This window comes from Physeter macrocephalus, chromosome 15 (genome assembly GCF_002837175.3).
Source record: "Physeter macrocephalus isolate SW-GA chromosome 15, ASM283717v5, whole genome shotgun sequence".
NCBI classification, from domain to species: domain Eukaryota; kingdom Metazoa; phylum Chordata; class Mammalia; order Artiodactyla; family Physeteridae; genus Physeter; species Physeter macrocephalus.
This window is the reverse complement of record NC_041228.1, coordinates 73327733-73341448: the sequence shown is the minus strand read 5'-3', so window position 1 is coordinate 73341448 and position 13716 is coordinate 73327733. Positions and strand designations below refer to the sequence as shown.

Sequence of the window (13716 nt, the reverse complement as noted above, 5' to 3'; positions counted from 1 at the left end):
TTATAGTGTTCTTTGATGCCTCAGTATGTGGTTTCTTAATTGAAAGCCATTATGTTTTTCTCCTTATGAACACTCCTCTAACCTCAGAATTTATTTTAAATTCTATTTTCATTTACTTAAGCAATATTTTATTAAGGACTTACTGTTTGTAGGTACTGTGTTAAGTCTTCGGGATGTGAGCCCAGAGGAGAGTTAGACTTTCAGTCTGATTTATGAGGGGGTTTTAAAAAATACATAGCTGCTTAAGTCTGAGTATTGTGCTTTTGGTAGGAGGAAGCATGTGCTTTATTTCTCCTAAGGAGAAAGAAATCAAAGCAAAATCTTAAAAGAATGTATTTTTTTTAAAAAAACTTAGACAATGTAAGAGTGTGTGTTCTAAAGAAGTTTTCTGGAACTCAGAACATATATCACCAAAACTAACTGTAGCCTCAAAATACATCTGTCTTAAGTTTTTATCTTAATTTTTTGAATTTATTACCAAATGGTAAAAATTGATTTAAAAAACCCCACTGTATCTTGGGTACTTGTCATAAATTTCCAAATATATTCTTTCAAGCTCTCAGTCTACCTCAGACTGACCCTATCTTTATTTTTTTCTTTTCTTTTTTTATAAATTTATTTATTTTTTTATTTTTGGAGGCGTTGAGTCTTCGTTGCTACTCACGGGCTTTCTCTAGTTGCGGCGAGCGGGGGCTACTCTTCGTTGCAGTGCACGGGCTTCTCATTGCGGTGGCTTCTCTTGTTGCAGAGCACGGGCTCTAGGCACGCGGGCTTCAGTAGTTGTGGCTCATGGGCTCTGGAGCACAGGCTCAGTAGTTGTGGCTCACGGGCTTAGTTGCTCCTTGGCATGTGGGATCTTTCCGGACCGGGACTCGAACCCGTGTCCCCTGCGTTGGCAGGCGGATTCCCAATCACTGCACCACGAGGGCAGCCCTGACCCTATCTTTAAAAACGTACTTTAGCACACCCTTACATCCTGTAGGATATGTTGGGGCAGATATTAAATTGCCCTGTTTAACAATGAAACTTACTGAAATTTCCCTAATGACCATAAACAGGTGTTAGGAACTTGGGGCATCAAATCCAGTCGTTCCTGGGCCCCCCGCCTCCTTGGTGCAGGTACAGACTCTGCCTTTACCCGGTAGGAGACCCTTCAGTGCAGGCCCATCTGTGCCCTCAGCTGCCCAGCCTGAGGTGTGAGTCTCTGCGCAGGGTGAGCAGCTGACGTGGCTGAGTCTGAGTGATGGCTTTGCGCTGGAGTCGCACGCTTTTGGCAGGAGGAAGGCGCGTGATTATCTTCTCCTAAGGAGGAAGTCTAGTACTTTTTTTCTCGCTTTTGACTAGTAGTCTCCGTTGATGGCTGCTGTAGGTGACAGTCGTCTTTCCCCGAGTGGTGTGAAAGTAATTGAGGGGAACCCTTCTTCAGAGCTTGGAGAAGTGCAGGCGGGAAGGGGGTGTGTCCAAGAGGGCCACTGAGAGCATTTGCGGCACCTCTGCTGGCCCTGGCGACTTGAGCTTGGAGGGCCACTTGCTGATTTAGGACGAAGTGTGGCGAGGACAATGCCTGAGAGGTTTTCGTGTTGTTGAGGTTCAGATGGGGATGGCTGTCCAAGAATATGGTAACTGAATAGAGATTGTCATGGAATTAACCAGCCAACCCATTATTGTGTTGAGCTCCAGTGTTTCAGGTGGTCAGGGGAACCGGGTATCTCACGTTGTGGTCTCCTTGTTCCTCTAAGTCTAGGAAGGAAAAAGCATCCCTGAAGCAAGGGTAAGTAGGTTGCACACAGCTACATGTGAATTTTGAATAGCATAGCAGAATAATTATGTAAATTGAATATGCAGTGATGAAGGTAATAGGAGGTTTGGGTTATGTCAGTGCTGGGGCTGAATTGCCAGAGCAGGTTGCTTTAGGCGCTGGAATACTGCAGTGGCAGTTTTGTTTTGCAAAACGTTATGTGATACCAGTTATTTCCATCCTTGAATAAGTTAACTTGATGAATTTGTTTATACAGAAAATAATTCTCCTACAGAGGGCTGAAACAGAGGGGATAAACAGAAATGGAAGGAAACATTTACTGTAGAACTACTCACATCTTTCTTGTTTGGTCCTCTATGCCTTAGCGCTGTTGAGATTCTCCTAACAAACGTGCTGCCCTTTGAGTGGCTGGTGACGGCAGTGACCGCTGGGGGTCTGCGTTATGTCCACACAGGAGAGAGCTGGTTTTGCGGCATTCGCATACTCACAGTCATACATGACATGAGAAAGGTGGCTGTCATCGGTGGGGCTGATTTTCTTTGTGTGCCTTCGCGGTGTCCTTCTCACTACCTGTCATCCCTGAAAGCCACTGAGGCTTGAATCTGTGGCCATTCCCAGCAAACTGGCCCTTTTGGCAACCAAGATATAATTGGGTCTGTCTTGCCTGTGCAGGAGAACCTAAAAGGATCTGCCCAGAAGCTGTTCTATAGAACGGGCTACTCTTTGTTGTGGTGCGCAGGCTTCTCATTGTGGTGGCTTCTCTTGTTGCGGAGCACGGGCTCTAGGCGCACGGGCTTCAGTAGTTGCGGTGCATGGACTCAGTAGTTGTGGCTCACGGGCTTCAGTAGCTGTGGCATGCGGGCTCTAGAGCGCAGGCTCAGTAGTTGTGGCACGCGGGCTCAGTAGTTGTGGCTCGCAGGCTCTAGAGCGCAGGCTCAGTAGTTGTGACACGCGGATTTAGCTGCTCCGCAGCATGTGGGATCTTCCTGGACCAGGGCCCGAACCTGTGTCCCCTGCATTGGCAGGCGGATTCTTAACCACTCCGCCACCAGGGAAGTCCCCAAAAAGAGACATTTAAAATCTTGGTGAAAAAAATGGACCACATGCCTCTTTACGAATTAGGACCATATCTTTTTTCCCCTCTTCCCGTTTTACATTAAATATATATTTTTCTACCCGTCTAGTGCTTTCTCCAGGTGTCCTTATAGCTTTTAAATATTGACGGTTAATATTGAAAATAAAGGCTAAGACAGTTGTGGCCTGGAGAGGATGCCATTTTGCATATGGAAGGATTCACGGAGCTGAAATATGAGGATTTGTGGTCTTCTCTTCAATGCGTTTTCTGTTGTGTATGCTTGGGCCTTGTGAAATGAGAGAGAATTCGGAGGAAGTGCTTCCTTTGAATGACTCTTGGAGGATTTAGTGGTCCATTTAGCTATATAAAGATTCTTTGAATGTACATAAAGAAGGGAACTTAGCCAAAGGTTGTGACTTGACTACTGAAGCTTCATTTAAATGAAGCCATGGAGATTTGCTTCTAATGCAGTTTCTAGGAACTCGTCTGGTCCTTGCCCCCCTTTCCACCCCCCAGTATTAAAGTTAATAGGGAGGTAAAATGCTACTTCTCAATTAAGAGTGAAGATATATTTTTTTAAACTGTGGAAAATAAACATACCACTCTTACTTCAAAAGACATATAAAGTACCCAAAACACGTAAAGTGTATTTTTTGCATACCACACTGTCATTAATATTTATGTTGCTATTTTCTTCTGAGGAACTTAGTTAACTTTTCAGATACTGTTTTCTCAATTATGATCTAAAAGAGTAGCAGCATGTACCTGAGAAATATTTTCATTCAGCCAGCAAGCCCAATAGTGGTGTATTTTGAGTAACTAATACATATTTTCTAATGTGCTCTTATATATGTAAAATTTCTCGGAGACAAAAGCAAACCGTTAAACTTGTTTTGCTAATAAGTACAGAAAACCTAGATAGTCCGATATCTCCCCATCAGGTAATAAAGTAAATTAAACCGGCAGCTTTTCTTCTTCTATTTTCCTGTTCTTTCTTTTATTCACATGCCATGACTTAGCTTTGACCCAAGACATTGGATAGTTGAGCAGACTGAATTAGGTATTTTGGATACTGTACCAGCAGAAGAGAGTGCAGGTTTCTCTGGCATGTGGTTACAAAGGACTTTTGAGCCCTTTAGGTGTTGGCGAGGAACAAGGAACAAGTGGCCATGAGCATCACGCGTCTGCCCGCTGGCCTGCCCTGTCCGCTCCTGGTCGTTACTTCAAGCTCCGGGCCAAGGGTGCAACCAGGTGCCCCCTTCCCCTTCCGAAGATTGCCTTCTCTTTGACAAAGGCGCCGGGCCGTGAGGTCTTCTTAATCCCCGTGGGGATTCCTCTCCTTCGCGAAAGGAAGGATAACCATCTCAGAGACTTCCTTGTACATGCGAAAGGCCAGTGACAGGCCACCTTATGACCCTTCCTCTATCTGATTTGTCTTAAATCAGGAAGCTGTCAGCCGCTTTTAGTTCAGACTCTGCCGTCTCTGGTAGCCCGCGATTCCCTTTACACTCACTGGGGGGGACGGGTGCCCAACATCACTGACCCTTAACAGCAAAAGTTCTGCTGACTCACGCTCTGTGCCAGATGCAGGAATGGGCCACGGTGGGCCTGCTGGGAATTTGTTCCTGCCCGTCCGGTGAGCTGCAGTGGACTTGAGAGCGGTGGCCTGCTGGCCTCGCGGTTGTGTGGGAGAGGTGAGGTAGGTACCACTGCACCCCTCAGAGGACAGGTGAGAGGTGAGGCGGCCCTGGGCAGCAGGAGGCTGTTAAAGGGGCATTTTTCTGGAGACGCCTTCCTTTGAAGTCTTTCTTAAGTGGAATTTTAGGGCGTAGCATGTGTTGCCGTAGGAGATGTGTTGGCGATGTCAGAGTTGGAAGGTAAAGAGCAGGAGTCGTCACAGGCTGATTTTTTTAAAATTATCGTTAAAGATGTCTATGGATATGAATATGCTTTTGAAAAGTATGAAGTTCTGTGCAGATGCAAAACTTGTCACGTGGTGCATAAAGATCTTTTTGCTAGTTGTCTTCTGCCCTGACAGGGCCCCCCGTGGGGTGTTGGATGCAAAGCCCCTGTGAGAGCATCAGTCACGTGAGAGGCCGGCCTTCGCTTCAGCCCCCTTTAAGTGGAAGTCCGTGTGACTGAGCTCTGAAATGTTAATTAAGGAAAAAAGACACTGTGGGGCTTCCCCGGCGGTCCAGCAGTTAGACTCTGCGCTTCCACTGCAGGGGGCGCGGGTTCCATCCCGAGTCGGGGAGCTAAGATCCCGCAAGCCGAGTGCTGTGGTGAAAAAAAGAAAAAAGACACTGTTCTCTCTCTCTCTCTTAATTTTAGAAAGGCAACACCCTTGAACTTCCATTGGATTACTAATTTTATGTGTAGCCCGATTCCTGTAGGAATAATATAACTTCATGCTTCTTCTGTTGGGGTAGGTGGTGAGGTTTTTCTTCTCGTAGGCCTTGCCATTTGCTCTGCCTAATTCTCCACCTACGTACCTCATACCTCACCTGATTAAACCGAGGGTGGGCTGCGTGTCTCACCGGTGGTCATAGCCACCTTGGTGGATCAGAGAAGATACTTATGAATCCAGGAAGTGGGGTTCTGGCTGCCTGTCCCTGTCCTGGGTCGTGGGAACGCTGGGCGTGAATAAGGCTAGCATCTTAGGACTCGGCACAGACAGCCAAGTATTGGCCCTGCTGTTTGGCCCTTGAAAGAATATCCCATAGTAAAAGGGCACTGGAAGGCGTGCTTTCTGCACAGGTCGTGTGATGTCTGATTTGCCCGATCCTTTCTGCCGTGTTGCAGTGCCAGGTGGTGCTGCAGAGCTGGGGGGCTAATGTTGATGTTTGTTGAGCTTCTGGGATCAGATAACACATCAGCTCACCAGACTTTGCTTCCATCTTACTTCTGGCGGATCTTAGTTCAGTCCATAAAACTCAATAACCTTTAGATTTTCAATGATAATTCGTGACTTTGTGATTTTTTTTTTCCCATCTATAATATATTCAACATTAAAAATGGGTTTAGCTCTTTCAGGAGAACTTTCTACTGTACTTTCTCTTTCATTTTTTAAAAACATTCTTCTTTATAAAATGGTCAACTGGAGCTTTCCTCAGGACAGGGTTCTGATGTTATCGGAAGGCTACCCAGGGATGAGCCGGAGTAACAGAGACGTTCACCAGGGAAGGTTTCCAAGGCCTGGAGGGTCCCCCAAAAGGCCAGGCCAGTGCTGGACCCATAGTACGTCTCCACGAGGAGGTGAGACCTTCAGGCCTGTCCCAGGACGGAGACAGGGACTCTGGAGCCGGGCAGGTTCTGGCCCAGTCCTGGGACGGCTGCTTCCTGGGTTGAGCGTGTAACCTCTTTGACCCTGTTTCCTTATCCTTGCACAGTTTGATTGTAAGATGTGAAGGCGAGGCCTGTTGAGTTTGAAATGAAATACACATTTTAAGTGAAAGCAAGTTGGGTTTCTGTATCTTTCCTAACTTTCTTTGCTATTCCCTTTCTAGAAATTTAGCACAATTAATGTACTTCAGGAGTACTCGATCGTGTAAGAGTTACTTAAGGTAACAATTTAAATTATTTTTTCGAGGCAGAGAGGAACTTAAAAACTATTGATCATTTGTCACTGCAATTTGTTGTTCAGAAGTAAAATAGAACCCCCTCCCCTAACCCCCTCTCTCTTCCACTTCTCACCTCTCCTCCTTTCTCTGTCTCAAGCAGAAGCATAGGGTGAAGAATTTGTGGGCGGCATTTAGGAGTCGGGGGCCGGCTCGGCACCCGAGGGCCAACTGCCTGCCCAGATGCTCTCTGCCCCGCGTTGCCTTGTAGGGAGTCTCAAGCATTTGGACCGTCTGCTGACCGCTGCTTGGCCCTTGGCCTAGGGAGCTCCAAGGGCCTTCGTGTGTGAAGGTGTTGACTTCTGCATTTCTTGTCTGTCGTGCAGAATTCGTCTTGACTCTTATTTCAGTAGTTTATTCTGTCACCTGCATTTTATCACATCCCAGTTTAGCTGTTAAATGAAATTTTAGTCTTAGGACTTTAACATTTTTATTTTATTTTGTTGGGTTATTTTACTTCATGATGTATCACATTTTATATTGCCTTCATTGATCCTTTTAAACTTTTAGTACTTTATCTTGTCGCTTTTTTAGTTTGCCTCTTTATCTTTTAATTTTCTTTTTCATTGTTTACAAACTTAGAGGAAAATCTGAAGTTGAGAGGCCAGCCGCTTTTCTCCTACCAGCCTTGAGACCTCGACCCTAGTGGCTCATGTATTTTATCATACATGATCTTTCTGAATCACGACAAGCCATACACTTCCTGTGCCACAAACATCACTCACTTCTCATCCATGACATTCAGTTTTTTATTAAAAGGCCTTTATGTATGTAAAATATAAGGATATGTTTCAATACTCTCTGCTCTCCTAAAAGATGGTAGTGTGACACTTTGGCTTGATTTCCTGAAAACGGGCCCGTTTGATCTTCACGAGCCTCCAGGTTGACTTTCCCCAGTGTGAGGCGGCTCATCACTGAAGTGTCCTGTCTCGAGGGTCTGTGTGGTGGAGAATCCTCGGTCCCCCGCTCCGCCCAACCCCGCCACCGTCCAGACAGCTTCGCCCGCTGACTCTGTTCCTCTCGTTATGTTTGGTTCCACGATACGGTTCCTTTTCAAACTGTCTTTCCTTTGAGGACTTAGAGCCTTAGGCTGATCCTTATCCATGGTTCACTGCACTCTGTAATAAATCAGGGCAGCTAGCTGGCTTTCCAGTAAGTTCTAGCCCTTTGCGTAAAGTCGTGTTTAAAAAACCTGTACTCGTTTCTCACCGAAAAGACTTCATTATTTACATGCTCTACCTTAGCTTGGATTTACGTGTCCCGCCCCACTTCAGGTACTGTCACTGGGCCCACCGCTGTGGACTCTTACAGCCGTACGCTGAATACGTCCTTCCAGAGGGATGGTTCCCTCCATGCGGATCCCTCCTCTCTGAACTCAGCACTTGTTTCTTGGAGTTCTCATCAGGGTGGTGTAGGTGTTGATCACATGGGGTTGGGGGAGGCAACCACAGAACTTTAGAGCTCGGTCTGGCAGGGTGACCTAGGTGTCACTTAGCCATGGACCCTGAGAATGTCCTGCTGCCTGCCACTGGGACCTCCCTCTCATGGTGAAATGTGACACGTAAGTAAAGCTGGCGGAGGGACGGTGGCCCTACAAACTGCCGGCAGCAGCCCCAGAAAGGTATAACCCTTTCCAAGAGTACAAGGGCCTGCCTAGCTTCACGAGGGGGTGGGCCTGCATCTTGGCCTCCCCAGTCACGGTGGGCAATCAGGGTCAGGAAATGAAAGAACTCTGTGAGCCCGGAGGGGAGGTATACAGATGCACGGGGTTTGAAAACTTGCTAGGTTTCACTCTCCTTTGGTAGTAGTTTAGCCCCATTTTACTGAGCTTCACAAAGATAGAATCTATGTGGGGTTTTCGTAAATGAGTTAACGAGAAGCGCGCTCTAGCTGCACATAGTCAGGGCTGTGTATGTGTTTGTTGATTTCACGGTTACTTGTACCGTTTCATCGGTCAGCTAAAGTTTATAAGTAGCCCACCTGACCAGGTACAAGGAATACAGAGATAAATAAGACACATTTCCTTCTTGAGCTAACAGGACAGTTGGAGAAAGACATATACACACACACCCCCGGTGCTTTGGTTTTACTGCATTACAGTAATGTTACCACCCAGGACTGTGTGTTTTAAACATCCCTTGTGTGGGGTACATCACGTGGCATGTAGAGAGTGTGAGATCTTACTAATCCAGACTCTGGTGGCCAGAGAATGGTTCTCTGACTGAGTGACGTCCAGCCGAGCCTCGCAGATGAGTGCGCGAGGGGCCGTGGGGGGAGGAGAGACGGGCCTACGCTTCTGGGAGCGGTCCTGTGTATCTGCAGGGTGGAGGGTGGAGAGTTTGGGGTGTGGGGAAAGTAGAAAAACAAAGTTCATGTTGCCGATGATAAAAACTGCGCACTGAGCCTCTCAGACGTCGGTACACGTGGGGCTGGGGCTTTGGGCAGCGTGATTCGGGCGGGTCTGCTTGTGAGCGGGCCGCTCTGCTGGCGCCTGGAGCTGGGTTCGCAGGGCACGTTTGGGCGGCAGGACTGAGCCACAGAGCACGGGAACGCGGCGGGCAGGGCCGGTCCAGGGGAGGCGTGGAGGCAGCCGGGGCTTCTCCGGGCCAAGGACAGTCAGGGCTGGACCCCGCACAGCTGGCTCTTCTGGCCGTCCTCGCTGGCGCGGCGTCGGGCCGCGGCCGGCCCTGCAGCTGTTGGCGGCGCCTTGAGGTTCTGGATTCACGCCAAGCAGCCCGTGGCCTCGTCCCGGACCTTGTAGTGTCGGGTTGAGGGGTGGTCCTTGTGAATAAGTACCGCTTCCTTCTCCCCAACCGGAAGAGCCGCCCTCTTCGTGCGTTCGGGCTTCCCAGATTAGAGCTGGGGAGAGGAATGTGTGTACGGCCGTGTTTTGGCTCTGACATTACGAAAGACCAGCCTTGAACCTTACAGATTTGGGTCGCGGCGGTGGCCGTGGGATACGTGTCCTTCGGCCAGCAGTCTGATGGCGGGTGGCCCTGCCCCTGGCTGGTGACGGAGACAAGGCGGGGAGGCCGTTGTGACGGTCGGGGTGGGACCTGATTTGCATCGGAACTAAAGCAGGGGCCAGGGGCATAGAGGCGAGTGGCCTCTGGGCTGGTGTTGAGACTGTTGACAAAGGATGTTCCTTCTCTTCACGTGGCCTAGGTGACGTGGTCACGACGCAGAGGGTCCCGTCCCTAAGTCTCCGCGGTTGATTCCACCCGTGGGTCTGAGCCGCAGTCAGAGAACAGCTCCCAGTCGAGTGTGCCAGGTGCTTGGAAAGGTCCAATCTTGGAGCAAAGTGTAATTACTAACCTCATTTTATGGATGAGAAAACTGAGACTCAGGGAAATGAAATGACGTATCCAGAGTCACAGACAGGTTATAAATGACAGAGTTGGAACTTGAACTGAGGGCTGTCTGAAATCAGTGCTCCTCGTTGGCTAAAAAAAAAAATAAAAAATTCTGGCTTTAGCTCTTTTGGGGCAAAGCGGTTTTAATATAACAGTTGAAAATCCAAATGAGCTTATTGCAAAATAGTGGCAGAGGCAATCTGGTGTAAATAACTTTATCTTGTCTTTGACTGCAGTGTCTTGGGGTGAACATTGAAGACTGTAGCTTTTTTGACGGCTTGGTGTGTTTTTGATTTGTACGTTGATGTCATGAGAAGATGTTAGCAAGGAAGTGCTTGGACGTCTCGGAGCAGCATGAATAGCTCAAGGTCCACTGAGTTTAGAAATCCTCCGGTCATCAGAACTGGGGTGGCTGCTTCCCTGGGCTACAGGCATTTTGTCCGGGCATTTGGAGAGGTCCTGTCCGGCTCTGCACGTTCTCGGAGGTTCCACAGAGTGCATCCTTGGGAAAGCAGATGGGACATCATTAGCACTTCTCTCCGCCAGCAGATTGACGTCTCCTCAGACCTGGGGCTCTGGCGGGCTCCGAGGCAGTAAGCCTTTTTCTCCCGTAGGACAGTTTACCCCTGGTGCAGGACCCCCGCTAAATCAAATCGTGTCCTTCACTGTGGTGTGGAGAGGGCACTGGGGAAGGACCTGCTGCCAGCTTTCTTCACCTGGCAGTGGTTCAACTCCGTGACAGGCCTACCTCTGATTTAAACAAATTTGAGAAATATGTAAAGTTTTGGAAGCAGTTTTGCACTGATTTGATAAAAGAAACCACAAAACACTGCAGCGCAGGTGTTGAGAATGTTTGAAAGCTGATTGAGGGAAGCAGATGGCTTTAGTCAGTGGCATCCAGCCAAAAGAGCAGGTGCTGGTCATGTGACCGCTGGTTACCAGGGTAATCTGATTGCTCTTGGCGTGCAGATGAAAGGAAAGGGGCCCAGCGTTCAGCTGTAGTATTGTATAATTTGTGGCAGTTAGAGCGGAAATAAATGCTGGAAATGGAGCCTCATAGTAGGGGAGACTTCTGTCCATGGGTAGCGTAAACACTAGGACAGTTGGATGAGGAACTGTTGTATGGATTTTTTTTTTTAAATTTAAAAAATATTATGCGTTCTGTGGATCTTTTGGGGGCTTAAAGTTTTTAGGACACTCCTTTTTTTTTTTTTTTTTTGGTAAATTAAAAAGAACTCTTTAAAGCTAACTGCTGCTTGCTATAATCTGAATTGTCGTAAGTTTTTTCCTTATGTGGCCATTTACTAGGCTCAAATGTTAACAGAACAAAATAAAAACAAGCTCTGAGTATTTGAAAATGACTAGTTTATGCTTATCAAACATTGTATTTATTCATTACAAAAATGCCTTTTAGGTGTGATTATGTTAAATACTTTTGAAACATTTTACATGACATGCTTTACTTAAATAAAAGCATGTTGGTATCTTGGCCTCTTTTCCTTTTGTAGTTGTTGGGATTGAAAAAAAATGCTGTTTAATGCATTCTGACAGCATACTTTTCTAGGAATTTACAAACAAACTTTTCAAAGCTTTTCGAAATGTATTTTTTGTTTTCAAAATTTATTAGAATTTTAGGCTTTCTTGAAATAGTAAAAATAATTATTACTGAGGTTGGATTATTTGAAATGTTGGATAGTAAATGGTAATAATCAATATTAGAAAACCTTGGGGCTGGGGTCTGGAAATTGGTATGGAAGGCAGCACCAAGTGTGCATTTTAAAAGAATGGCAGATAAAGGTTCTAAAGGTGATAGTAAACTTAAATTTAAAAAATATTTTTCTTACAGTTCGTTCTTGTCTTTTGACTTATGTAACATTCAAATCCTATGAACATTTGATGGAAACATACTATGGAACACGCACTTGAATCGCTGGAGTCACTTTGCTATATTTTTGAATTTGGGGGACCCAGCTTTTGAAAAAAAGGCTATCGTGACTACCTCAAAAAAAAAAAATGTCTAGCACCAAAATAAAGCTGATTTTTACTTAAGAATACAGGGTTAAATAAATTTATGTAGAAGAGAGATTGCTATATATCTTGTTATGTTTTAAAAGGTTATAAATTGGATAAAAATATATCTGAATGTTATAAAAGAGGACACCTAGTAGTACTGGTCAAGAAAAGGACTTAAACAGGAGTATTTAAAACTATCTGCAAGAGACACAGAAGAAATGATCACTATGTTCTAGTTTTCCTTGAGAGTTTTAAAAACCATCTTCTGGTACCTTAAAAAGTTGATAGCAAAATGATTTCTTAATCCAATTTTTCATTATGGCTTGGTTTATTGGCAGGGATCGTGCATTGTCTAGATGAACAAATGTATTCTGTGTGGTATTAGGAGTTTTTGCATGCAGTTTCTTTTTCATTAGGTCAGATATTTGCTGAAGGTCATTAATATGGGGTTTTGCTGTAAAAACTTAATTGAGAGTACTGTTTAACTCTCGATGGCCCACGTGCATTGATTTATCAATTGTTATCGATACTTTAGGGATATTGATGTGGGAAATATAAGGCATGGGGCGTACGAAAAACCTTGTTAAAAAGTGAAGACTAAGTGATCCACTTTGAATTCTAGTAATAAGAAACCTGATTCAGAAGCAAGTGCTTTGAAGAAAAAGGCCAACAAGGGAAAAACAGAAGGTTCTGAGAATTCAGACTTAGACAAAACACCCCCATCATCTCCTCCTCCTGAAGAAGACGAGGACCCAGGTGTTCAGGTAATACCATTATTCTGATCCCGAGCTGTGGTTGTTTAGCGTGGGTAACTTTCGCTGCATGTCGAGTGCCCTGGACCTCCCTGTCTTTGTTACAGACCTGCTGTAGAGATGGCTTTATTGTCGTCTGGAAGATGATATCCATAGTGATGAGAGCTGGGGGGCCAACCCAGAATTAAACTCCTGACTTCTTGGTTTTGCCACATCTTTGACTCTGTGATAAATAAGACTGAGACTCTTCATTTATTTCTGTACAGTATCTTTTGATGTTTATATATATATGTTAGTGTTAACATAGTCTTAATATGTTGGTTCATTTAAAGCTTCACCCACATTTCTAATTTTCTGCTAAGTTTGGTTCCTTGTCAATTCTTTCATTTTGCAGAACAAAAAATCACAGTGTAATCTGTAGCTCATCTTCACGTTTCTGACATCTGACGGTCAGAGTCGAGATGTATTTGTGTAATACTAAAGTTTCTATGAACAAGTTAGTGACTTTCTGGACGGCAGCACTGCACAATTTTCCAGTGTTAGAGTCTCCTGACTTTCGGAGACTTTTATAGGAATCAGTCAAAAAAACTGGCCCTGAAATAAACATCAGGAATTTAGATTCTTGTGCGTAAAGCACACTGCCTTCGCTGATTGGACAGTAAGTAAGGGACCCCTACACGTGATCGTTAAACATTATTTCCTTGTTACGTTCCCTGGAAGCATGCCAGCTTGGTCCTCTGGGATGGCTGGGAATGTGGCTTCTGTGAATGACATCTAAGTTATCAAGGAGCAGTTACTGAGGATCCTGCTAGAAAAGCAAGCAGCCCCTGGAAGCGGGTTTGACCTTTTCTAATGGTTTGGTGTACCCTCAGTACTTCTCCCTGTACCTACTGATTTGCTTAAAAGTTAGAAACAAAGTACTTGCAATATACAGCTCTATGCTAAAGAATTTCAGATAGATTTTGTTTGTGTGTGTGTGTGTTTGTTTAACTAGAACTCCCTGATATCTATAACTTCACAGAACGACCTAGCCTTAGAGGACCTGAAAGGGCGGGGAGAGAGACAGAGGGGGAGAGACAGAGACAGAGAGAGAGAGACAGAGAGAGAGAGAGAGAGAGAGTGTGTGTGTGTGTGTGTGTGTGTGTGT

General features: G+C 45.6%; 1 protein-coding gene across 11 annotated transcripts in view; it reads left to right on the top strand.

The window, feature by feature from the left end:
• CHD7 (chromodomain helicase DNA binding protein 7) overlaps window positions 1-13716 on the top strand; it is a 186926-nt gene that overhangs the window by 105948 nt on the left and 67262 nt on the right. For all 11 annotated transcript variants that reach the window (XM_055091196.1, XM_055091195.1, XM_024127103.3 and 8 more), the window contains one exon: window positions 12440-12581. In XM_055091196.1, coding sequence (XP_054947171.1) covers window positions 12440-12581 — 142 coding nt within the window. The remainder of the gene's footprint in view (window positions 1-12439; window positions 12582-13716) is intronic.